Source organism: Phasianus colchicus, chromosome 5 (genome assembly GCF_987193195.1).
Source record: "Phasianus colchicus chromosome 5, bPhaCol1.hap1.1, whole genome shotgun sequence".
In the NCBI taxonomy this organism is placed as follows: Eukaryota; Metazoa; Chordata; class Aves; order Galliformes; family Phasianidae; genus Phasianus; species Phasianus colchicus.
The window spans coordinates 963480-988624 of NC_143440.1; the positions used below are offsets into that span (position 1 = coordinate 963480).

General features: G+C 53.6%; 2 protein-coding genes across 24 annotated transcripts in view; one reads left to right on the top strand and one right to left on the bottom strand.

The window, feature by feature from the left end:
- WT1 (WT1 transcription factor) overlaps positions 1-25145 on the top strand; it is an 89539-nt gene that overhangs the window by 36995 nt on the left and 27399 nt on the right. For 12 of the 23 annotated variants that reach the window (XR_016467404.1, XR_016467406.1, XR_016467405.1 and 9 more), the window contains exons 1-4: positions 9999-10529; positions 14025-14147; positions 14226-14328; positions 18750-18827. Coding sequence is in view for 20 of the 23 variants with exons in the window: in XM_090142115.1 (XP_089998241.1) it covers positions 10139-10529; positions 14025-14147; positions 14226-14328; positions 18750-18827 (695 nt within the window). In the remaining 3 variants the exon portion in view is untranslated. Of the gene's footprint in view, positions 1-8496; positions 8645-9784; positions 10530-12700; positions 12843-13124; positions 13147-14024; positions 14148-14225; positions 14329-18749; positions 18828-25145 lie in introns of those variants that run through there. The other 11 variants (XM_031607192.2, XM_090142117.1, XM_031607193.2 and 8 more) reach the window with 6 other exon arrangements.
- LOC116237883 (uncharacterized) lies at positions 8466-9875 on the bottom strand. Its single transcript, XM_090141982.1, has 3 exons — positions 9828-9875; positions 9448-9634; positions 8466-9275 (listed from the first exon to the last, which is right to left on the bottom strand). The coding sequence occupies exons 1-3, from the start codon at positions 9873-9875 to the stop codon at positions 8806-8808; spliced, it is 705 nt and encodes a 234-aa protein (XP_089998108.1). The 3' UTR covers positions 8466-8805.

A 25145-nucleotide genomic window follows, 5' to 3' on the forward strand; every position in this document is an offset into this window, starting at 1 on the left:
AGTTAGAGAACGTTTCTTGTTTGTAGACAAAAATATATTAAAACAACCAAGGGAGCTATTACTCTTCCACATAATTATTTTTAATGTCTCATTGGACATGTATGAAATGCCTTTCAGTTCCTGTGGGAGAATTACTTTTTTGTTTTTACATTCTGCAGCATGGCTTTTGTTAAATTTCTGTACTGCTTTTCCATTGAGCAACGTTCACCCCAAAAGGCTTTATAAACAGGAATGGCATCTCTAGGAATATGCTTCCAATCTAACCCAAATGGCAATTACAGGTTTGTCGGTGGTCAGAGGGCCCAATGCCTTGCAGACCTTGCGCCACTTTTTTTTAGTCCATAATCAAGAAAGCACATGGTAGCTCACAGCCCCAGAACAGCTGAAGGCCGCATTTGGTGAGGCAGAGCCGGATTGCTGCACCAGCCAACATTCAAGGCAGGAGAGAGGGCAGACATGGTGAGGCTCCCTGCACTTCCGCTCTGCTTGTAAATGTCTGCCGGGTAATCAAAGCAACTTTGGGTCCTCGGCATGAAAATTATCTGTGCTATTGTATAGCATTTTTTGGTTACCTGGAAAAGGCTGAAAAGGAATGCAATCTTCTCTTTTATAACGAGAACAAACTGAGGAGAGAGCAAAGAAACTGGAGTGAAAGGGAAAGAATGGCACTACGGAAAGACAGAAACCATCCTCTAGTCATGCAGTTCTAAAACAATTGGTCTTGGCTTGGGGACATGCATGTTATGTACCCCTTTGCTGCACAGAGGTGCAAGTTAGTGGCTACATGCAGATGCTTCACTTGGTCATCTGTTTCCTTCCTATTGAATGTTTATGGTCCTTTAAATCTGCCAATTTCTTGAGATATCCTTTCCATTTTGAATGTTACCCAGGTATTTCTTGCTCAGGCATGCAGACTTCCCCCATTACGTGGCACTTGAAGCCATCATGCTTTTCCCAAATTGAAGTTTTTCTGACCCCAAATGGTCAGTGCTCCTCTAGCAGATTCTTTAGGCAAGGTCCCAGAAAGCACAAAGACTCACTCTCAACCTGAACCTGACTTAAAAAAGAAGTTACATCTTATCAGTGTGTATTGCACACAGGTCATTTAACACACTATGCTGCACGTAGCGGTACCAGGACTTCTCTCTTATCTCTTTTCTCAGGGCTGATGCACTGCTGAAGTCCCAGTCTTTCCACCTCTCCCTTCCACTGTAAAAGGAAAATCAAACATTGACTTCAGGCAGTGATAATGTAGTTCTGTCTGAATGGGCACAGACACCACTGTCCACATCTAGTCAGAGCAAAACTAGGAGAATCTACTAGAAGATATCCAGATAACTGCCTTTCTTAGCCAGGTGTAAACCCGGTTTCACATATGTGGTGCTCTCAGGTTTTGATTAGATGGATTAGCATGTTCACCACCTTCAGATGACTGAAGTTGAAGTCTTTCAACCTCTGAGCTTATGAAATTTTCGATTATATAGATAAGGTATAATTTTTAATATGGTTTGCTTTGTGGAATGACATTGCATTCTTCGTGGATAAGAAGCACACATTTTAGGCAAGGAAAGGCTGTGGAAGCTGCTGCTTCAAAGTAGTATATGATAATAGAAGGAATGTATTGTGTAACAGTGATACAGATGTTCTGATGTTTTGAGCATGAGTTGCTAAAAATAAGTAATTTAATTGAGCATGAAGTTGTCTCTACATGAGCTTCACTGTTTCAGAACTTTTGTCTCAACACTCTCTTCTAAGACTAAGAGTATAACTATGATATGCAGTTACCATTATCTTAATAATGTCACTGTGAGAGAATGCTTATAAAATATTTTGAACATAAAGATCACTACAAATACGTACTTTGTGACACGTTCCTTGAGACAAGGACCATAAAACAGGCCAGGGAAATTTCTGAAGATGCTGTTAGTTAAGGGCTTCCTGTGGAGCTGATCTTGCAGTGTTGTCCAGAGTTCCCTATCCTGATTTGACAATTTTATGGCTTTGGATTCTCAGTTCTTCAAGGTGATTTAGTCATTGGTTTTTGTGGCTGTACGTCTGGAGACTGCCAGATATAGTTTTGTGCAGAATATTTGATTTGACATGGAGTGCTTCTATTCTGGAGAGATGCTGTTGGATGGAGCTCAGAGGAGGACAGCAGGAAAAATGAAAAGGACTAAATATGTGCAGCCTGAATAACGAGTAGGAAAAGCTGGGATGAAAGGGCATCACGGTCTACAAGGAACTGAAACACGTGAGCATGAGAGAGAGAGAGAGAGAATTATGTCGTGTTTGGCAGGAGGATGTAATGAGTAATAGATGGAATGATGAAGGGGAAATAAAATTGGCTGAATGAAGAAAAGCTTCCTGACCACGAGATTTTGTTTGATTACTGACATTTCCCAGGGGACTTCTGTGATTTGGGAAAATTATACAAGAGTATTCGGAGCCTCACAGTGCTCCACAAAGCATAGCTCCATAGTCATCTAATAACTTGGCATCGAGGGCTGGGTAGTGCTTCCCATTTCTAACTGTGTTTGAGGTTCCTTGGATTCCTTGCTCTTGTCGGGCAGCTCTCATCCCCCATGTGCTGGCTGGCCTAAGGCCACCCTTTTGGTTGGGATTACTAAGTAATACTACAGCTCTTGAAGAAAACCTATCTCCTGTGAGACTGTGAGCTCCACCGTGTGTGCTGAGGCTGTGGGAATGATCCTGTTCCTTTAACAATAAGTCTACTGATTTATGTCCTTGATACATGGCATTGGAGTGGAACATATTGGAAGTGTGAAATGTTCTGGAGCTCTTATTTGACTGGAGAATTGCTGATGTTTCAACAGAGACTAATAATGTAAGGAAAATTATTCAAGAGTTTACTCAGCTTACTCAAGAGTTTACATTCCCTGATAAAGAATATGTAGCTGTCACAGGGTGTTCCTGTCACCCATACATAGAATTATTTCATGGTGCCTTGCCTAAAGTTGACTCCAGCAGTTCCTCTGAGAGAAGTTTGTTTGATGAAAAATTAAGCGTGTTTTTTGCTGACATCCAACCGATCTGCTGAACTTATTTTGACTTCTGCTCAGAAGTTTTTGGAGTAAATTGATAACCGAGAGTCCATTTTGATTAGAGCAATTAAGAGACCAGCATGTAAAAAACAAGAAACCCAGAGCAGTGAAGACCATCTGGCTTCTACGAATTGGGAAGTTCTGTTCACTGAGTTAGGAAAATGTGCGGATGGTCTGTCGTCTTGGTGGAGCTCTTCAGGTTAGCCTTTCACTGTCTGCTTTAGATGTTAGCAGCTGCTCAAAGCAGTAGAAGCCATCTCCTCAAATGCACACATAGGTTGTTAAGGATGCTGCTCTTCAGGATGAAGCAGTGGGAGAAAAATTGCTAAGAACTCTGTTTCGAAACTGTGTACAATGGAATTTCTGCTCTTCTCCCAAGAGCTGACTGCTTGGCAATGTGGAAGCCCCGAGTTTTGAAGCAAATCACAAAAAAAGTTAGTTTTTTCGTGTACGCTAATCCACTAATAATTAAAAAAACTCATTGTAGGAATACTTCTTCATTTGAATTATTTTATTTGAATTTAAAAAGTATTACCTCGTGGGGCATGATGAACTCTGTGTCAGTGGGTGCATAACTTGTGCATTCTGAGATATACCCAATGTCTACCAAAGAAAAAACGAATAAATCATTGAGATCTGGAACAGTGATCACAATGGAAGTTTCATTTGCAAAGGATTTATGGAGACTTGATGTCAGTATTATGTTTTGAATAAATGCACTGTTGACCAGTATCAGATTTCCATAGGCTTTATCTTGTTTTTCCTAAGCAACTGCTCATAAACTTTTAAAATATCCTGATTAGCATTATGGTGCTACTTGCAAATCTGTTCATGGAGCAATTAATCTGAGATCGCGTGATCCCCAGAAAGGAGTCACACTTATTTAGCTGTTCCTTTCATTGTTTCACTTAAACACATATATGTGTATAACAAGTTGGCAAGGTTTCTTTTTTTCCTTGTTTTGCTTCTTTCATTTCAGCTAGCATGCAAAGTACTCCAAGAGAGTTTGTTGAGCCATCACAAAAGCAAGTCTTAGTTCTGATCCGTAATTCACTGAACCCTGCTACGATGTAAGAGGAGGGAGAAACAAGGAAGCTGTCAAGACGAATGGTGCAAGAGTCTCTGGTTCCATGGCTACAGCAAGATCTTGGTGCTTTTAACTCTTTGGTCATAACAGTACTCAAGTGAATGTAAGGGCATCCTTCAGATCTGAAGGGAAAGGAGTCCCTTGTGTCTCATAACAAATAAATTTGACTTCAAAGGCAAGATCAACACATGGGCTCCCTCTCTCTCCTTTCTTCCTGCACTTCTCCCCACAAGCTTCATCTCCAGCTGTCCGTGCATGAGTCTCAGAAGGAGTTTGGCAAGACAAATCTGTTGGTTGCAGGGAGGGCAGCGGAGGCTGCTGCTGAATGACAACTGTCACAAATGTGAGAACAGCCAAATCCTGCAGTGACATGTTGATGAGAGCCATGCAGGCACCTGCACAGTCCAGTTAATTGTAGTCAGCCCTACAGACAGCACCAGACTCTGCCACTGCTTGCAGCAGATCTCTCTTGGGCAGAGGCACTGGTGTCATGGAACTGCTGGGCCAGGTATCACACACAGCAGTGACAGCACATAACAGAGGGCTTGGCTGTAAATCTTTGGCCTCAAACAAAAAATACATTGGGAAGTTTCAGAGTAAAGAACTGGCAAAGTTCCCACTTTGATCGGAGCTACACTTTTGCTGACTGTTGCTTCTAGCTGACTGGATGAGGGAAAAAATGAGCTTATTTGCTGCAATCCAGACATATCAATGCATACAGTCCAGAGACAGAAGTGAGGTGTGCCTTCATATGACTGCCAATAAGCACAGGACCAGGTGTGCTCAGTTCCTAATGAAGCTGCAGGGCTGCACCCTGTGTCCTGGGCATCTGTGGTCAAAGAGACTATGCCTGCTTTCCCCTTGCGGCAAGGCATTACAGCCCGATGCACTGAAGTCCTCCAGCTCTGATTTCAGTGACCACTCTTACCCTGAAGCACCCTCAGTCAGGTGCTTCTGTGCACGAATTCTTCTGAAGTCTGTGGGATTAGAACAGAATCCTGAGAAAAGCGCTGAGATCTCAGCTCAAGTCAGAGCAACCTCCCCGAAGCACCATTCGTTCCCCCTGAGAAGGGCTGGTGGAAGGAGTATCTTTGTGCAGGGTCGCTGCTAAAAGGGGCTTTGAAAGAACAAAATGAGATACAGACTTTGCTTGTGCCGTTGCAGTGTGCTTGTTCCACAGTGACACTGTTGTAACATGAAAGCAGGCACAGCTAGTATTAAGAAGAACATGGTTGTGTCAGATCTGCAGGAGAATCCAGGACGGAGCGATTCATGTTCTGTGCCCTTTCTGCAACACCCTGCAGGCACCAGACCTGAGGCTGCTGCTGGTGTCAGCTGCAGTCGGCCACTGCTTACCCACTGGTGACCACAAGGACAGCAGTGTGGCAATGAGCACAGCACATCTGTTAGGATGTTTCCTATCACTTCTGAATCTGTAAATGTTTCTTTTACATCTCGGATGTGTGTCTGTGCTCAAAGGCAACGTTCCAGGGAGCTCGAAGAACTCTTAGTATCTGTGTACGTAACAGGGACCGTTCCTGATTTCCTTCTGTAGCATTACATTTAGAGTGAAGTAAACCTACGTAGCGAAATCTGCATTCTACGAGAGGGAAATAGGAATTCCTTACTCTCGGTTTCCATGTATCCGTTTGTACCATGTGCTGCGTTCTACTGTAGTTTGTTTTTGTTTTTCCCCTCCAAACATAATAATTTTAATGACTTCCGAACCACTGGGGATCATGCGAAAACTTGGATATTTCTTCTATTTATATATCTAAGGGCTTTTTCTTTTCCTTCATTTTCTTGTCTAAGTACCGAAAACCTGTAAGAATTCTATTTCATCAATTTAGCTGCTCCACGAGTATTTCCCTTGCATCACTGAGACTTTCAATACGCCACATATACCGGATCCGAACGGCGTCGCGGATTGCGGGCTTTCCATCCTCCAGCGTCTCGGCCGGGGCCGGACCCGCACCGACAGCCTCCCAGCGCCGGCTCCCAGCAGCACGCCGCCCGCCCCGTGCCTCTCGGCGCTGCGGCGCGGCGATCCGGGCGCCGACGGCAGCGCCGTGCGGCCGCGGGGCCCCGCAGGTGCGGGAGGCGGAGCGCGGATCCCGGCCCGCCCCGCGCCGCTCTCCGGGTTGAGCGCGGGGTCAGGGCCGGCGGGCCGCCCGGGGCTCGGCTCATCAATTTCCCGCGCTCGGTGCCCGCGGTCCGGCGCGGCGCTAATGCGGAACAAATTGAGACGCGTCCCTCCGTAATTAGTTCCAGCGTTGCGGAGATTTACGGTGGAAGAGCGGCCCGAGTTCCGGCGTCCGGCCGAGACCGGCACCGGGGCCTAGGGCCGAGCGGAGCCGCCGCCCCCGGGGGGCGCTGCGAGGCGTTGCGGGCGGCCCGGGGTTTCCCCAGCCCGAATCCGCTCCCGCGAGGAGCGCCGGGTCGGGCCGCGCCGTGAGATCCTGCCGCCTCTCTCTTCCTCTCCGCGTTCCTGGAGAGCGGCTCGCAGCCCTGCTTCTGCTGCTCTTGGCGCTTAAGTAATCAAAGTCTGATCGGCTCCCCGAGTGAAAGGAGACAGATCCCCCTGCGTGCCGTGAGCGGCTCCGACAGCGCCGGGGATTTATCTCTGTTTAAGCCAGACTCCCCCCGCTTCGAGCCGCGAGGGGATCGTTTATGGAGCTTAGTAAAGCGTGGTGAGAACGGCCGGGCCGTTAACTGGTCGGCACGGCGGCGCAGAGCGGAACGCCGCCTGGGAGGCGCTTCATGGCTCGGGAGCAGCTCCACGAGCCCCTTTTTCCCAGCACAACGACCCCGTCCCAGAAATACCCGTCGGTTGGTCTCGTAGCGTTAGCCCGTGAGCAGGATCGGACGTGGATCGTTTCCCGGGAATTACCGGTTAAAGCCATTGGGCCATCTTTCTGCCCGCCCGAGATTTGGATCGGACCGAGTTTGGAGGGCAGAGGGTGGGAAGGTCGCGGCCGTGTGGGTCGGTACCCCGACAGAACGGCCGCCGTGCCCGGCGCCGCCAGCTCTGCGTTCTTCTGAGCCGCGCCGAGGCCGGGATGCGACCTCTGGGCTGCGGGGCGCGGCGCGGTCTCGCCGGAGGGCCCCGGGTGCGGGGTGCGGGACCCCGGACAGGACGCGAGCGGTGTGCCCGCACCGTTCGAAGGAGACGCGCGGCCCCGGGCCGCTTTCGACCCCGCAGCGGGGGCGGGAGCTTTTACCTCTCGCTTGTGCTGACTGTAAGGAAACGGCTGCGGGAGCCGATTTGACTCCGGCTCCTTCCCTGACGTCTCCAGCCCTCCCCTTTTCTCGCGCTGCTCCGGTCGGCTGAAGCCGCGTCCCGGTTCGGCTCCGAGGAGCGTCCGCCCGTTCCTCGCCGGCACCGCCCGGTGTCCCGGCGGGCTGCCTCGTGCCGGGAGGTGCAGGTGCCGGGCGCGGTGCTTTCCGCAGCGTCCCTGCGGGCCGAGCCGGGGCCGCCGGGAGGGAGATGCGCTGATGCCCGAGGGAGCTGCTTGCTTCAGCGCCCGGCCGTGTGTGCTGGGAATGCGGGAGAAGATTTGGAAGGGCTTCGGTATTCTTCCCGGGCGGAATAACGCAGACCTAAGCGATCGAGAAAACGTTTCTCCCTTTCCAGAATATTTCTCAAGTTAGGCTATTAAAAAAAGAAGAAAAAAAAAATAAAAGAAAAAAAAAAAAAAAGGAAAAAACGTGCAGAGTAGAGAAACGTTCCGTTACAGGAACGCTTTCTGTTTGTACCAAGAGAGGTCTGGTTTTCACGGGAAATAAAATGCTCTGCTTAAGTTGCACAAGGATTTATATTTAAGTACGTACGTTGTAGATTTTGGAGCCGGCAGTTAACGGGACCAACTCCACATGTTGATCCATCGCAGAAAATACCGGGTCCAACAGCAGCCCCGACCTTCCCTCATCGTTCCAGGGCCCGGGACCCCGCGGTTGCGGGAGCAGCAGGCTGCGGGCTGCGGGCACACAGCGGGGCGAGGGGGGGCAGAGGGGAGCAGAAGGGAGCAGACAGGAGCGTCTCCTCGCTCCGCGGGAGCGGGCTGCGCTCGCTCATCTCCCGAGATCGAATTCGTTTTGGGTGTCCACACAGAGAGCAGCAGCTCCTTCAGACTTACTCAGTATTGGCAAAGAAACCTTTCGCTCTTACCGTACGCGCAGATTTCTGTAACAAACGCGTTCATGTACACATCAAAGAGGGCGATTTAAAAGCGATTTGTCTAAAGACAGCCTGTGAAAATTCTGCTAGTTAGCAGAACCCTAGGGGTGTTGTTAATCAGTGTAATGACAACGTGAAATTACACTCGGTTTCGCCGGTAACGGGCCGTTTCGATTTATTTTGTTGCAGCATTTACGTTCTCAAAACATCGTTTGGAGGTCGGCGATGCTTCGCGGTAACTTTAACGCCTCGGGGAATGGGAACGCCGCAGCTCCAGTTGCCACCGGAGGACATCGGGGCCCACCGTCGCAGCGGCAGGTAACCGCTCCTCGCGGCGCTTTTAGCACCGCAGCTCCGGGGGAGCGACTTCTCACCGGGGCCGCGGCGCGGGGCTGAGAGTGCGGCCGGCCGGGCGCGGAGCGCAACGGAAGCGCAGCCACACGCGGCCCCGCGGAGCTGTGACACGCGTGCCCTAGGGGCTAAGCCTTCCGACGGCCCGGTCGAGTGCTTCGGGAGGAGGGGGGCGGGATTCGCGCTCGGTGAGTCTCTATCGGGGGAGACGGCGGGCTCGTATCTGCGCTGGATGCCGGGGTGCGCCTGGCCGCGGCAGGCACGGCCACGTCCCGGGGGCCTCGCCGTCCGCCCTGCCGGTAGGGGCGGGGAAAAGGTCGCGGCCCCCTGGCTGCCGGGAACGGCCCCCCACCCGCCGAGTTGCCCGGGAGGGCCGTCCGAGATAATGCGTGAGGTGCCGCCGGGTTCGTGTCTGCGGAGCCGCCGTCCGGGTTGGGTAGGGAAGGGAGAGTGCGGGTCTTCACCGGAGCCGTGCCGGGTGAATCCCCGAAGCGGGCGCTCGTTGTGCTGCGGTCCTCCCGCAGCGGCTCAGCCGCCTCCTCCCCTCTAGGCACGGGCGGCTCGGGGGACGCGGACGTCTCCCGCACGGGGAGAGCACCTGGAAAGACAACACTTTCCCTCGCCGGGTCGGCTCGCCCCGGGCCGGGTCACTTCCCCTCGGTCCTGCAGGGGTGGCGGCTTCTCCGCTCGGTGCCCGGGGCTGCGACCCCGCCGCCCTCGGGGCTCCCGCGGGACGTGCGCGGGGCTGCAGGAAGCGGCACAGCACGTACTTACGGGGCCGCCCGCATCCCTCTGGCGGTCTCGCCACGTCTCCCAAAGCGAAGGGATGTTAGGGTGAGATTTAGTGGCGCTTGCACCGGAGGAAGGGTGGGAGGGATGCGTAGGAAAGATATATTCTCCCACAGTAACCTCTCCCCCTCCGTCCCCGCGCCCCCCCACCCCGTCCCCCTCCCCCGGCTGGCCCGGGTCCGTTCAGCAGAGCGGGCTGTGGGCAGCCCCTTGACGAAGGTTGTGTGAATGGAGGATCGTCGCGGCTGACTCCTCCTCCCCTGCGAGCGCCTCTATTTGAGCTTTGCAAAGTTGAGGGCGAGCAGGCAGCCGAGGTGAGGCGTGCGAGGCGGCCGTGCCCCCCCTCTCCCCCCCGGCACACACGGACAGACACACGGACACGGCCGCGGCCGCACGGACACGCGCGCATCCCGCCCTGCGCTGCGAGCGGGCGCGGCCCCGGAGGCGATCCTGGAGAACAACCTTTCCCTGTCGCTGCTGCCCGCTCCCGCCGGGCTGGACCCGGGGAGCTGCGTCGCAGAGCAAACCTCCCCGAAGGGGCTGAGCTCTCCGGCCTGGTGCCTGCAGCCGGAGCCGGCCTCCGGTCTGGCGGGCAGAGGCCAGGTGTCCTGGAATAAGTGCGGCCCGGGAGGAGACTGGCTGCCCGGCGGCAGGCAGAAGGTCTGCGAGCAGATGGGGTCCGACGTCCGGGACCTGAACGCGCTGCTGCCCTCCGTGCCCTCCCTACCGGGCAACAGCAACTGCGCCATGCCGGTGAGCAGCGCTGCGCAATGGGCTCCCGTCCTGGACTTCCCCCCGGGGGCCTCCTACGGCTCGCTGGGGCCGCACTCCTTCATCAAGCAGGAACCCAGCTGGAACGGGTCGGACCCGCACGAGGAGCAGTATCTGAGCGCTTTCACCGTCCACTTCTCCGGGCAGTTCACGGGCACGGCCGGGGCCTGTCGCTACGGGCCCTTCGGCGCCCCGCCGCCCAGCCAGCCACCCTCCGGCCAAGCCAGGATGTTCCCCAACGGGCCCTACCTGCCCAACTGCCTGGAGAGCCAGCAAGCCATCCGCAACCAGGGTAAGGGCAGCGGCGCCGATCACCCGGCCTCGGGCTCAGCCCCGCGGGCGCCTCCGTAGCTTCGCCGGGAGTTCGCCCCACGCACGGAGCCCGCGGCCGTCGTGCGGGGTTCGTCGGGCTGGCCCCTGCCGCATCCCTGCCGCCGCCGCGCCCCCCCGGGCAGCTCCGGGAGCCGCGGGCGGCGCTCCACGGGCGCAGTGGGGCCCTGGCCGGAGCAGCCTTCTCTCTTCTCGGGGCCGTATCTCGGGGCTGGGGACGGTCCCGACGTGGAGATGGGGCCGCCGCCCCGAGCCCGTTCCCTCCGCGAGTCGTGCACTGAAAGGGTGGGGGTAGATTTGTTTACCTCCTCCTGAATATGCGGGCTGCTGCCCGCGCGGTGCTGCTCTCCAGGCGCTCGTCGGACTGATCTCGGGAGCGCCGCGCGGCTCCCCGGGCCGGGCCGCGCCCACCGGGCGGCTTCTGGTTCCCTCCCGGCGGCTCCGCGGCGGGGACGAGGCGGGCTGCGAGCGTCGCGGCCCCGCGGTTCGCGCTGCCCCCAGAAATTCGCGTGGGTGCGCGGCTAACGATCGGTCGGCCCCCGCCTACGGAACGGGGTTATCGCCTAATGGTTTTTCTTCCAGCGGCCGCAATGTAAACATCTGCCGGCGCTAAGGCGAGCAAGGAGGGAGAGCGCGCGGAGCTGTCGCTGGGGATCCCCGGGCTGCGCCTCTCGCCGCGCTCCGTCCCCGCGCTGCCCGGCCGGGAGAAGCTGCCCGGGTGCGGCGGGGCGGCTGGAGGAGCGGGCCCGAAGCCGCGCTCTCGCAGCCAACTTCACCGGAGGGGCTCGGGGCCGGCTCCGTGCTGCCGGCGGACGTTCCGCTCTTCCGCGGCCCGACACCCAGCCTCGGGCCGCAGGCGTGATGCTGCGGGTGGCGGGTCTGCCGGCGCACGGCCGTTTCGGGGTGCTTTTGCTCCCGGGAGGGCGGCGAAGGAAGGTGGGCCCGGGCGGGGAAGGGAGAGGAGGCCCGGGCATTGCCGGTCTGCCATGTCGAAAAACTGGGAGCGGAGCGCGGGGCCCGGCTCGGCTGGGGAAGCTACGCAGCAACCCCGGTGGTGGCCGTCGCAGCACGGGGCCGCTGGTGTTGTTCGGACACCTGAAAGTATTTCGGATAGCTGAGACGGTTTTAATGGCCGAGCAGATGTAATGACGAGAAGGGTGAGGGAACGAGCCTCGGCCTATGCGGGTGGGTGAGCGGGTGTCCTCAGCTTGCTGAGCCCTCAAAGCGAAGGGGAGCCTTTAACGCTCAGAAGCACGGCACCCGTCCTGGCTGCGGCCTTAGGCCCGGCAGGGCTCCGTGCGGGCGTCTCCGCAGCTCTGGAGCACACCGCTGTGCCCCCGAGGCGGCGGGCGGCAGGTCCCGCACTTGGTGAGCAGGTGTGTGCGTGGCCGTGCCCTGCTGCGGGGGGCAGAGCTCGGGCAGCGCGGCCCCTCCCTCCCACTCCGGCCGGGTAGCGCTCCTTCCTTCGGCGAGGAGGAATTCGGCAAAGGGTGCTCGTTTTTCTATTCATTGATTGATTTATTCTCGGCGACGGATAAAACGTTCTTGTTTTCGTTCTCCTCAAGGTTGAACTCCCGGGCTTATAGCCTGTTCTCCCGACCGTGGGAAAGACGTTACCTTGGCTCTGCGATGACACTTCAGCCGAGTCCGGGCCGGGGCGTGGGGGTAGGGAGCAAGGCTTTGGAAGCTCTGCCCAGCTTTCCCTTTCTGGTCCGCCCGTCTCCTTCACCCGGCTGGGCTCCTCCACAGCTGGAGTCCTCTGTCGGGACCCGTGCTGCAGCAGCTGTATAGCTTTCAATTATTTTCAGCACGTTTTAATCGGGCCCGGCTCTGATAACGCCCTAATTAAAGAGACCTCGCTATCGGCAGCTCGGTTCAGAACTCGGCTTTCTTATCACATTCCTGAAGCTTTGGGTCAGGCAACACCGGAAAATGTGGCCAAAACATCGTTCTGCTCCGAGCTGCATTGTGAAGGTCACCAAAAGTCTGCACCGGGCCAAAAGTAATGTAGAAAGTGTCAGTGTTTTCTGAAAGTAAAGAAAAAAAAAAAAAAAAAGGAGAGGGAAAAGGGGGAAAGGGAGTTGAAGGCTGAGCTTCTGCTCCGAGGGCCAAGGGAGGAGATAAGAAGCGAGAAGCAGCTGCGGGCCGGCAGCCCGCACGGTACCGCGCTGTCAGCGCTGCTCGTACCGCTGCTCGCGGCTCCGGGCGAGGGGAGGCGACGGGCCGGGGCGAGTGAGCCCCGCCGGGCCGGGATCGGCTCAAACCCGGCGCGAAGGTGAGGGCTTTATAGCCCCCACCTTCACCTTTATAGCCTTCGGATTTTTCCCCATCCCCATCACTCCCGTAATTTCTCCTGCGCAGTTCTGCAGGTTGATTAAATCCCGTAGTGCGGCTGGGTCCAATTTATTGCCTGCAGAGACAATCAACTGCGGAAGCGGCACGCGGGTCCCCGCGTTACCCCTATGGGAACAGCTCGGAAAAGTGCCTGTGATTATCAGCCGGGCACCCGCGCCCAAAGGGGGCTGGCAGAGGATCCCGCGGGGTGCCCGAGCGGAGGGAGCGGGCTGAGACACGGCACGGTGCGAGAGCGGCCGCTCGGGGCGGCCTCGTTTGTTTTCTCAGCCCGCGCCGGGCTTTCTGTTTTGTTTTGTTGGAAGAGTGACTTCGGAGCAACTTGGTTCTGGGGGTAACTGCTGACGAGCCGAGAAGCCGCCGAGATAATATTACTTTGTAATTACTTTCTTAGCCGAAGTTGTTTAGCCAGCTCCAAGTCATTAATGAAAGTCGGTGTCCGAGCACCTGATTTACGGGCTCGCGGCGGCCCGGGGTCAGCAGAGGTGCTCGCGTTCCATCTGAATCTGCTCGGTGTAGGAAACCAAATCGGCTGTTTGTTATTTTGGAGAGCAATTTTCGCTGAAAGGAGGAGTTTTAGTTTTGCGTGTAACATTCTTTATTGCAGACTCTTCAGAAAGCTGCTCTTAAAAAAAAAAAAAAAAAAAAAAAAGATTAAAGGGTAACTTCTAAATTGGAAACGGCAGAGGAGTATACAGAGCAGATGGGAATCTTCCTCTTTAGTATGAGTAACAATTAATGAAAACATCCTTTTTATTACCGAAGCCGATCTGTTCTCTTGAAACGTGAACGAGACTTCCGACTTTCCGCCCTCCAGAGCGGGCTGCCCGCCTCGGCCCTCCCGCAGGGCTGCCCCCCGCACCCCGACGGCCCCGCACCCCGCGGGGTCACACGGCACCGCCCGGCGCCCGCAGCCCCGCCGAGTGCCGTGGCTGTGCTGGGGGAGCGGAGGCCGGGAGGCCCCCCCGGCCGCGCCTCTTCCCGCGGTGCCCGGGCCCTGGGGCTGCCCCGGGGACGTCTCTCTTCCGACGGCCGCGTGGAGCCGCAGTGCGGGGGGCAGGTGCGGGCCGGGCGGCCCCTGACCCCGCGGTGCTCTCTCCGGCAGGTTACGGCACCGTGGCCTTTGACGGGACTCCGAGCTACGGCCACACGCCGTCTCACCACGCTGCGCAGTTTACGAACCACTCTTTCAAACACGAGGACCCCATGAGCCAGCAGCCATCTCTAGGTAATGGCTCCCGGCCGGAGCGACGCGGGGCTGGGCGGCGGCCGCGGCACGGGCTAACCTGTCCCGCTTTCTCCGCAGGGGACCAGCAGTACTCGGTGCCAGCTCCGGTGTACGGCTGTCACACCCCCACGGACAGCTGCACGGGCAGCCAGGCCCTGCTCCTGCGGACCCCCTACAACAGGTACCTCCGCCTCGCCCCGTTCCCCCTCCCGTCGGTTCGCACCGGCTGCTGCTCGGGCGGCTCTGGCACCGGCGTGTTGCGCCAGCGCCTTTCTATAGCGGCGGGGAAAGAAGGTCGCGTCTGCCTTCCGCTTGAAACAAACAAACAAACAAAACCAAAACAACGACAACAACAAAAAGGAAAATAGGATGCACGCGTTTAAGAAAGAAAAAAACAAAAAAACTGGCACTGCCCCCGCAGCCCAGACCCACAGCGTCTCGGGTTTTCCCTGGCCGAGCCGAGCACCTGGCAGGTGCCGTTTCCGGGCCGCAGGGCTCCCCGCCGGCCGAGCCCGGTCCAAGCGTGCCCCAGAATATCCCTCGCTGCCCTGCTCCGGTCCCACGGTGCAGGCTGCGCTCGGCACGGCCCGGCCGAGCAGAGGAGGGCAGGGCAGGGCCGGCGGTGCGGGTGCTCGCAGAGTGTGTGCGGGGTCGGGCATGCTCTGAGGCGGTTGTACGGCAGTTCCCTGAAAGGTTTCTGCTCCACTCTCGGGAGCGGAGGGGACCGGACCGCAGAGAGGGTTTTTTCGAGAACGGGGCAATACAAGCCTCGAATTTCCTTGCTGGGAGGAAAGCGTATGCAGAGTTTTGGTCCCGCGAACAGAAGGCCCGCTGCAATCGCGGCTTCCCTTCTTTTTTGGTGTGGCGTGGGGGCTGGGCGTGCCTCTCGCAGTTTTACAACGTGTTTAGTGAGAAGTTCCCCAAAATTTATTCTTCAACTTTTTGTGAACTTGGAGCCGGTCCCGTATCTCGGAGTTGCTAAGTAACTGCGGCACACAAAACAATATCCCTGAGCGAAGGAAGCCGCAGCGGCTCCTCTCATAGGCCGGCTCTATCGCCTCTGATTAATCAGCACTGGAAGCGGGACAACACAATTCTGTCACTTCCAGAAGCCGCTTCGCTAACGAACGTGAGTTGACGTCAAGGGAAGGAGGGAATGAGGTAATGAAGGAAGGAAAGAAGCCTATCCAGAGAGATTAGCGTGCGGAATAATTGGCGGGGAAAGCTCCTGGCCGAGGCGACCGAAGCGGCTCCCCTGGCGGGGCCGTCTATAAATAGGCTTTGCGGGGAGCCCTCGGAGGGCCGCGAGCCCCTTTGCGGGGTTTCTCTGCCCTCGGCGGAACGGCTGCTCCGCCGCTCTGCTCTGCGCTTTGGCCACCGGCTCCGAGTGAAGGCTGCAGCTCCTCCCTCGAGGGGGGTCCCTCGGGAGAGTCGGAGCGAAACCTGCCTACCCCTGCCGTTTACGAGCAGCTCCGGTTCTTCTGAAGGGTCTGCAAAGCTCGATCCGAAGGGTTCTTTTTCTCTTGTTCCACCAAAGTGGTCTTTCGAACGTGTAGTGGAGTGAGCCCGATCCTGGGACGCGTGAGCTGAGCAGGAACGGCCACTTGTGCCGAGGGCTCTTGGCGGCAGCCAGCAGGGATGCTGGGGCAGCCCTTGGGTCGGGGCTTAGCCCGCTCCGTGCCGAGGGGCAGCCCCGGAGCACGCGTCCTAGCAGAACAGGTGGCTGAGGCCGATCACCCCTTGTCCTCACTTCCACGGGCTCAGAAGCATCCGAAGAAAAACGACTTTCCTTGCACTCATGCGTTTTGCTAGGAGCGGCAGGCGGGTGGCCGGGTACCGTGCAGAGATGAGCCTGCCTCGCTGGCCGCGATTCCGGCTGCTTGAAAACCAACCGCCCTCTTTTTGTCCGACGCTGATTTAGCGGAACCTGTATTACCATCTGTAAGCCTGTTTTCACCTCGTGCTCGTCTGCGCGGCTTCAGGCTCAGCCCCGCGGTGCCGGCGCTCCTTGTGGCCCGTGCCCATAGAGCGGGCGCTGCCGGCCGCCTTTAGCCGCGGAACGGGGCGGCGTGGCCGAGAGCAGGAGCTCGGCGTAGTGGGACATCGCCTTTTTCCCCGCACCGTTTGTCCCGCACCGCCCGCCTAGCGCGCATCCGTAGTGGATGCGCGCCTGCCACGGAGGGCACGCCGACCTCCGCCCCGGCCGAGCCTTCGGCTCTGCCCGGCCCTACGCCCTCCCGCTGGGTCCCGTCGGGCTCCGTCCGAGCGGGTGGGTGACCGCGAGGCGGCTTTTGCCCGGGACGCAGCCGGGCACGGGGCGGTGACGTGGGGATGTGAACTTTTCTACCTCGCGCTGCTCGATGTAGTAAACATGCCCGATGTTGAAAATTTACTGTGAGTCACACTTACAAAGACTTTAAAAGTGGAGGAGTCTCGGTTCAGATTATAGCTCTCTCTGTGCAGAGGTCAAGAACTCGGTAATACCGCGGTGCAGGCCAAAACAAACTCTATATGATCTACTACTGGTTTCCTTTTAAGTTCCCTTTTTGCTCCGCGTGGACTTCCTTTTATTCCACTCCAACTTACATTAATCCCGTTGTAGAAACGTTCCCCCCTTCCTCTCCTTTCTCTTTAAAAGCATCTCCTAATGAAAATAAGTTATATTTAGCGTCTCCTTTGTGGCCGTTTGGAGGGCTAACGATTCCGACTGCAGTCAATGCAGGCACGTCCCCAGGGACCCGCTTCCCTTCTCCCAGCCCAAGCCTCATTCGAAGCAGAGATGTTGACTAGGGCCGCTATCTCCACGAGCTCATCTCCCGGTCCCGTCAATAACGAGCCGCGCCGACGCGTGAACGGGGCGTAGGGACGTCCCGCACTCCGTCACGCGTCGGATGCGACGTGCTCCATCTTTCGGCGATGCCCCCGGTGTCCCCCGGCGTGCCCGAAGGCCAGCGCGGCCCCGGCCCCAGCTCTCCGCCTGCCCCCTCCGGGTCGTCCGGGTTCGGCACCAACTACCGGGCGGCTCCTCGCCCCTCTGCTCCCGAGTCCCGTCCCTGCCGTCGGGGCTGCGAGGCGGGGAGCGGAGCGCGGCCGATAACCGGCAGGCGGGAGGGGGCGTAAGGGCGGCTGGGGGCGGAAGGGCGGGTTGCGGCTCGGTCCGGGGGCTCTGGGTTTGGACGCTGTCACCCGACGGCGGCGTGCGGTACGGTGGCTGCTGGCGAGTGACAAGATGAATAAGTGTATTGCTTTATGAAAAAGCAAAGGAGGGGAAAAAGTGGATATCGTGGGGGAGGCTCTTATAAATGAACTGTCAAGGGAAAGAAAGTTAAAGGGAAATCTCCTGCTGTAAATGCATCGGGCGGGCACTTCTAATAAAAATCAGGGTCCTGGAGGAATTAATTACGGCAGCATTACAGGAAGAATTCGTGGAATTGCAAAACGTAGTTGGCACAGACCAGCACGAGCTGCTATTGCAAATGGGGAAACTGCAGGAGAGTTTAACAATCCCCGAGCTGATATGCGGGACATTGTAGTAGCATAATAGCAGTTCAGACACACTAATGAATAATAGCGTCCGGTGATACTGACAAATGGTACCGCGCATACTTCGAGATTGAAGTCACTTAATTTGTTTTTATATGCAAAAGCTTCCCACTGGAATCTGACTTTTTTAGGTCGCTTCTACCTGCCACGCAGAAAAAAAAAGAAGAAAGAAAGCCCTCTTTAGTAACGGGACGAGAGAAACTCGCTGCTTGAGCGCGGCGAATCCCGGCGCGATTAATCAGCCCCGACGCGCCTCATTGCGAACGCCCGTTCCCCACCCGCCGTCGATCGCAGCGCCCGGCGGAGGAGCGGCTCCCTCCCGCAGCTCTCCCCGGGATCCTCGGGCTCGGCTCCGCCTCCCGCCGGCCCCGCACCGCCCCGCACCGCGCCGGGAGCCGAGCCGTGCCCGCTCCGAAGGAGCCGCGGGTGCCGCCGTCGCTGCCGGTTCCCAGCGCGCCGCAGCGAGCGGGCAGACATCAGGCGTCCCAGCGCGTTCCCGTGGCGAGCTTAGTTTATCGCCCAGCCACTCCATTTTTCTTCTGCCTGTCAAGCCCCTAGATGTTGTGCCATCCATCACGAGTCACGATAGCTGTTTCACTCCATTAAGCACGTGATCTTTTACACTCCCGGTTAAAACAGTTAACAGATTTGCCTTTTTAAAACAAATAATCTGCTTTGTTAGCCCGCGGGTCTCTATTCTTTCCATTAATTTAAATGTGCCGATATCGGATGTGATTTTTCTGCAAGGGAAAAAGCTTCGTGTCTCAGCTTCCAGCCAGGCACTGGCTTACAGGCTTTTAGGTTACAAGGGACTCCCTTCCCTTCCCTTCCCTTCCCTTCCCTTCCCTTCCCTTCCCTTCCCTTCCCTTCCCTTCCCTTCCCTTCCCCTACCCTCCTTTTCCCGAGGAACAAATGATTACATCGATAAGACACGTTACATAAATAAATATGTTGCTGTTTTTAGATCTAAAGACGATAACGAAATGTCGCTATTTAGACGAGTCGGTGCTAAACCGATGGCAGTGCGTTTGGTTCTAATTCTGGCTATTTTCACCGCAGTGACAATTTATACCAAATGACATCACAGCTGGAATGCATGACGTGGAACCAGATGAACTTGGGATCCACGCTGAAGGGGTAAGGCGCTGCGCTCCCGTCTAACCTTTCTCCCAGAGCGGTCGCGTTACGCAGCCGTTTGATTTCACGGCCGGACTCCGGTGCCCGGCACGAGCCGCGGCCGCAGGCTGCCGGCACCCCTCGAGCCGAGCTCCCTGGAGCCGCCCGCCGCCCTCCCGAACGGCCGCCCCGGCCGCCCCTTCCTACCGCCCCTCTTCCCTTTCCCTCCCTTCGCCGGGCCCTGCGTCCTGTGTCCCGGCCCGCCGCCTCCCGGCTTCCTTCCTCCCGGCCATTGTCGCCCTCCCACCTGCGGGGAAGAGGCTCCGGCCCGCCTCCCCCGCGGGGCTTCCTGCCGCCGGCCAAGCAGGAAGGCCCCGAGGCGCCGCGGGGCCCCGCCGGGGCGGCACAGCTCTGCGGCCCGTGCCCGGTGCCCCGGGGCGCTCCCGTGGGCCGGCCGTACCCCGAGGGAGCTTCAGGCGGGGGGGGCCGCTCGGCCGGTGAGCGAAAGAGCCGCCTGTGGATCCTGGTCGAGGTAGAGGCAAAGGCTGCCTGCTGCGCCCCGAGTAGTGGAAACTTCCCTCCTGAAGGCTGGTATCGCCGACGTGCTTTGAGACGTTCCCGGTGCCTAAGCACGTGCTGGCAGTCTCGCTTGAGCAGCAAGAGGAATCTAGAAAATACCACGTATGTCTGTGCTTTCGTATAGTTGTCCACGAATGCTGAAGCCTTGTTGGTACCGACTTAGTCCATACAGAACAGTGCTGCAGCATGAAGGAAACAACATCCTGGAGCTGCTTCTGGCTCACTCACAAAGGGTGCTGGAAGGCTGCGGGGACAGATAACAGTGTAGTAACCCATGTGTATTGGAGTGACCTGAACTGAGGCTGAGGAGATCTGCCAAGGACATCTCTTGTGTTTAAGAAGATCCCCAAATTGTGCACAGTTCGGTGCCTTTGCTGCTGATTCTTTCTTTTTAAAGCTTATTTCCTACATTTATTTTCCGCAACTGTTAGTGATTTCCTCTTTAATCTGAGCACTTTAAAGATCAGTCATTGCAATATTAGACACTGTTTTGTCTCTTCTGAAGAAAATATCCTGCAAAATGGAGTAACGCATCAACCTTGACTGAGGTCCAAGTTATTAAAGCAAGGAAGAGGTTATTCTTTGGGGAACTCAGCAAAGAAAAAAAAAAAAAAGACACAATAGAAATATTGAAGGAGTACCGAGCAAAATAAATGGCTTTTTACTTGTCCGGGAGTCAGGCTGTTAGCAGTGTAAAGTATGTGACCTAGAATGCATGAAAGAGGGAAAGAAAGAAAAGAGAAAAGAAAAGAAAAGAAAAGAAAAGAAAAGAAAAGAAAAGAAAAGAAAAGAAAAGAAAAGAAAAGAAAAGAAAGGAAGAGAAAAGAAAGGAAGAGAAAAGAAAGGAAGAGAAAAGAAAGGAAGAGAAAGGAAGAGAAAGGAAGAGAAAGGAAGAGAAAAGAAAATGAAAAGAAAATGAAAAGAAAGGAAGAGAAAAGAAAATGAGAAATGATGAATGATCTATGGTAAAACAAAGCTGAAAGTTTTGGTATAGGCCAAGGTTGTAGAATCTGTGGAAAATCAGTGCTAGACATAGCCTCATCTCTGGTAATATGAGCCAAAATAGTTATCTGTCTTTTCTGGCCGAGAGTTACAATACACAGCACCTCCAAGCTCAGTTGCCATGAACATAAGGTATTCTTCCCAAGATTTACATCTTTAAAATATATGAACTGTTCATAAGCGATTCCCAGGCGTTTAGTATTTCAGATGCTTTTCTCAATCTTGTAATTGAAGAATTTTGGAATCAGTCTTTCTGTTGAAGTACAGAGCTTCTAGATTCTGTCCAATGATGACAGTTTGTGTTTAGCTCCTTGCCTTGGGTTCTTCCCAGCACTTCTTCCTGGCTCAGCTAAGGCTTGAGTGCGTGGTAATCAGGAAGAAAACATTACCAGTCAGTTCTGCAAGTAGTTACAGAGCTCTGTGATCACCTGAAATTCAGGTACACTTGACAGTAGGTCAGTTCAGTAGGTTGTTTTTAGGGTTCAGGATGAGTTTATTAATACCCTGGAGTGAAGTTGCTGCCATGTACTTTATGTAGAGATAGCAGCTTCTGTCCTTAACTCGTGAAGCAGTTTTTCTGGAAGCATTCTGGTTTTAGCTGTTTGCATTTTTTTGCCAATATCTGATCAGTCAGCTGTGAAATCTCACTTCAAATTAAAAGTTTGCAATTTGGCCATGAATACTGTTGGGTGGTCAAAGCTGTGTCCTTTCCACTCGTCATGACAATCGTTCCTGTTGAGCTGTGAGAAGGACAGGAAGCTTCTTCATTTCTGTGGGTTCTGGTGTCTGGTGCCTTCAGTGTGTTAAGGAATGGCAGAAGGCACGGCCTGAATGTCAAGCTGAGGCCAGCATTAAAGGGGATGGAGCAGAGTGCCTTTCCTGATACTGCAACTGCTGGGGAGAGAAACACAAGGTGAACAGAGGAGTTGTCTTCTGACAACACAGTGATGTGAAAGAGCAGCAAGTGAAGGACGAGGGGCACGCAGGGAAATGGGTGGAAATGTTGCAGTCAGACCACTCCAGAATACGGAGTTGGGACCTGAATGTTAAATTCTAGACATCTGTGCCTGTTGGTAACTCAAAAGGAGGTCTGATGGCCCTAAATAAGCATCTATTGAAGGAGCTGTTCCTCGGGAAGATGGCAGCTCCCTGCTGCTGCTGTATAGTCCAAGTGACTTGAATTTTGGGTTTGGAATGTCATTGGGTTGAGTTCAAGTTGTGCTTGTAAATCATGTGAAGTCCTCGAGTGAGGGAACAAGAGTCTACATGCACTAACTTGTGAGCTAACATTTTAGTTATGTGTTGCCCATCCAGAGACTTCCCTGCCATTCTTGGTCTCTGAGCAGAAGAGAGGGCTGTCATCTCTGCAGGAGTCGCCACACAAATGGGCAATTTCAGGGATCTGAAGGGAAAGCTTCAAGGTTAATGCAGGGAGTGTTACTGTTTGCTGGTGGTATTCTGTGGTGCTTGGTTGGGAGGCTGGGACCTGGTTTATATTGCTGCAAGAAAGCTGTGGGTCCTCAGATCCCAGATGTCTCAGAGTGGATGTCATAAATCTGTGGACACTTTTTCCATCAGCTTCTGCCCTTGTATTTTTTATTTGCACAGTGTGGAAAATCCTATTGCCCTTCATAATACTATTGTAAAGGCAGTCCTCACAACTTTAAAATCCTCTGATATGGTGGCATATTCTGTATAAAAGGGACATAGAAATAATTTATACCGAGCAGGGAATGATATGGCATGATAGGCAACAATAGGCACATACCCAATGACTTTATAGAAATATTGCTGGTTTTATCTTCAGCTGCTTGAATGAGAGTTGTAAGCCATATTTCTGACATTAACCTGAAGTCATATAAAGCCAGACAAATGCAGTGGCTTTTTTTTTTTGACCTTTTGCTTCTGCTTGTGTTTTAAATGGTCAGTGTGTTTGAAGGACATTTGTACACATTCTGCTTGCTCATGTCCACTGGAAGGAAAATTAGCAATGATCTTTGTAGAATGCTATTAAAACTGCATCTGAAACAAGACAGGGAAACTTATTTTGTCTAGGAGTGAATTGTAAAGGTTCTTCTGTTTCCTATAACGGTTTTATTAGTAAAATATGGAGGTGTAAAACTTCCTACTCAGGGTCAGTTCTGCAGTCAACATGAATTTGAGATGGACAGTGACCCACTGTCTGTGGCACCCTGTTTTCCCATTCCCACTGATAGCTGAGGGTCTCATTTTGAAGGGAAGTGTTGGGTGAAATCCTGATTCTACTGCAGCCAAAGTAAAAAGAAACCAACCCTAAACTGTTGAAGTCAGTGAGAATAGGGTGCCCTGAAGTCCAGTGCCTTCCTCTTGTCAGCCAGCTGGTTTTCTCATTGAAGATGGCAGAATGGCTGCAGTATGTGAAATAACATTTTTGTGATGTTCATTGCCTTGGAAAGTACAGATAAAAATGCAGCTTTACAGTGCACACTGCGTGATGGTGTTAGACACAAAACAGGCAGACACATGATCTTCTCTACAACTAATCAGAATCTTTTTGCTGTCTCCATACGTGTTTTTCCCAGGGTGCTAGGATGGTAAATATTTTAGCAGAGGGAATTAACTCTACTTCTCTTCCTTTATGTTCTGTTATCAACGGGACTAGCCCACACCCTCACTTCGCCTCATTTTTGGCTCTGTTTCTAAACCCTAAAATTCCTGTTCTTGCATTGAAACACAATTAAATCGAGGCTTAATGTGGTGCCTGTTTTATGTAATCTGCTTTCTGGCTTTTTTTATTCTTCCAAGTCTGAATCTCATGAATCAATTTGTATTCATGTTTTCATCTGAAATTTTCTAACTCTTCTCAGTGTGCCCTACAGCTTCCCTTTTTTGGTTCATGAAATAACAATAAAAAGCTTAACGTTACAGATTAAGTTGTAACTGGTTTATACATTAGACAGACAATTTCAGTTTAACAAAGTAAAAATGGTGTGAGAGAGAAATTGCAGCTTGATTATTTTTTTTTAAATATTCAGATTAGAATGTCATCTTTTATGAGTTTTTTTTATAACCACTTAGATTGATATAACTCTCTAAAGCTGCTCTGTTTTTCATCACACATTCTCATCAGTAAAACCTTCATTTTTATTAATCTTTGTACAATCTGTACAAGTTTGAGATTAATCATTTAAAAGAGCTACTCTCTGGGTGCTGGGGATGCGCTGGGCTGAGGGTAAATGCAGGCACTTCTCAGTGCTCTGCAACACTGTTGCTTGCTTAGCATTTTGCCTTGCAAGTATCAGTCTTTGTTGCCCAGTTATCTAGAGTTGCATTGTATGGATGCGTTTCCAGGTCTGTTTCTGGCTGCCTAGAACCAGAGAACAAAATACTGAGTCGTTGTTTCACCAGCTAACGTGATGAATTGCAAATATTTGTAGTCCAGTTCTGCCCGTGTCCTCTTCCCATGGAAGTTAAAGGGAATTGTCTATTTACAAGCAAAGGCAGAAACAAACTGTGAAGCCAAGTCCTTCAGTCTTTACTCAAACAAAAATTCCTGCTAGATCCTGACAGGCCAGTTGGCTGCATCCAGCCTTACTTAGCACTTGAGTCCTTTTAGGACTTGTGGAAGGACTGGTCTAGTGTCTCTCCCAGGTACAGCTAAGCCTTACTAGGCTTTTTTTTCCTTTTCCTTCCACTGCTCGTGCCTTGGTTACCCCCCTGGCCTCAGCTTGAATTTCTGCTGGGGCTGCTCAGCCTCTGGAGCTTTGGCCATGCTAACAGCTGTGCTTGGGGGGCACAACCCTGGGGCATGGGGGCATTGCCTGAGCAGCCCACCCTGTGGGAGGGAACGCGTGGGCCTGCTGCAGAAGCCTCTTTCTCCTGAGGTATCAATGTTTACCTGCCCTGAACTATGTCAGCTCATCTGAACAGCATGGCACCATCTCTAATGTGCCATCTTTTTAATTCACAGTGCGGATGCTGTTAGAGGATCTGGGATGTACAGTGCAGCCATCATAGTGCTTTGGTGAAGGTTTGGAATGTTACCTGGTCTGGAGAGTGTACTGGGACAATTTTTTGTTATTATTTGTATACATCTTATGACCTATCTGTGTGAGGTGTTTTCTGTTTGTCTGTTTAAACACGGAATGCCTGACAGGAGAAGTTAAAAGCTGAGGGATCTCCTACCCTCTGAAGATTCTCATTTACTCGATGTACTGGAGACATATATCCATTGGTTACTTGCATTGTTCACATGCAATCATTATCTTTTGTAGGCAGTAGACATTTGAGTTTCAGCAGTGTATTCAGGAGATTTATATTTGCTGTCAGAGCTTATATTCTAGTATATAAGCTACAAGCATCATAAAGCAAGCCTGCTGTGTGAAGCATAACATATGTTTTGTGGCATACATCATGGGTACACAGAGCAAAAAAATCATGTTTCACAGTAAGGTTACTACTGATGGAAGGTGAAGTTCAAGAGAGCAGTGGTGGGGACTGGTTTTGAGCCCCCCGTTCAGCATTCACGTTTCTCCATTCATCAGGAGGAGCAGTCACCTGTCAATTTCTATCTCCACAAAGAACAGATTATTCCGTAGTGAATAAATATCACCTTAAGCACAAAATCTCAGTTTTGCACTTATCATCTCATGACCAACCAGCCAGCGCTGATGAGATGGGAACCACGATTCCTGCTTGCTAGAACATTTCTCAAAGAGAGCTGTTTAAATAGATGGCTCTTCACCTCTTAGTGTTCCATGAGTCAAGAAGCTCTGAAAA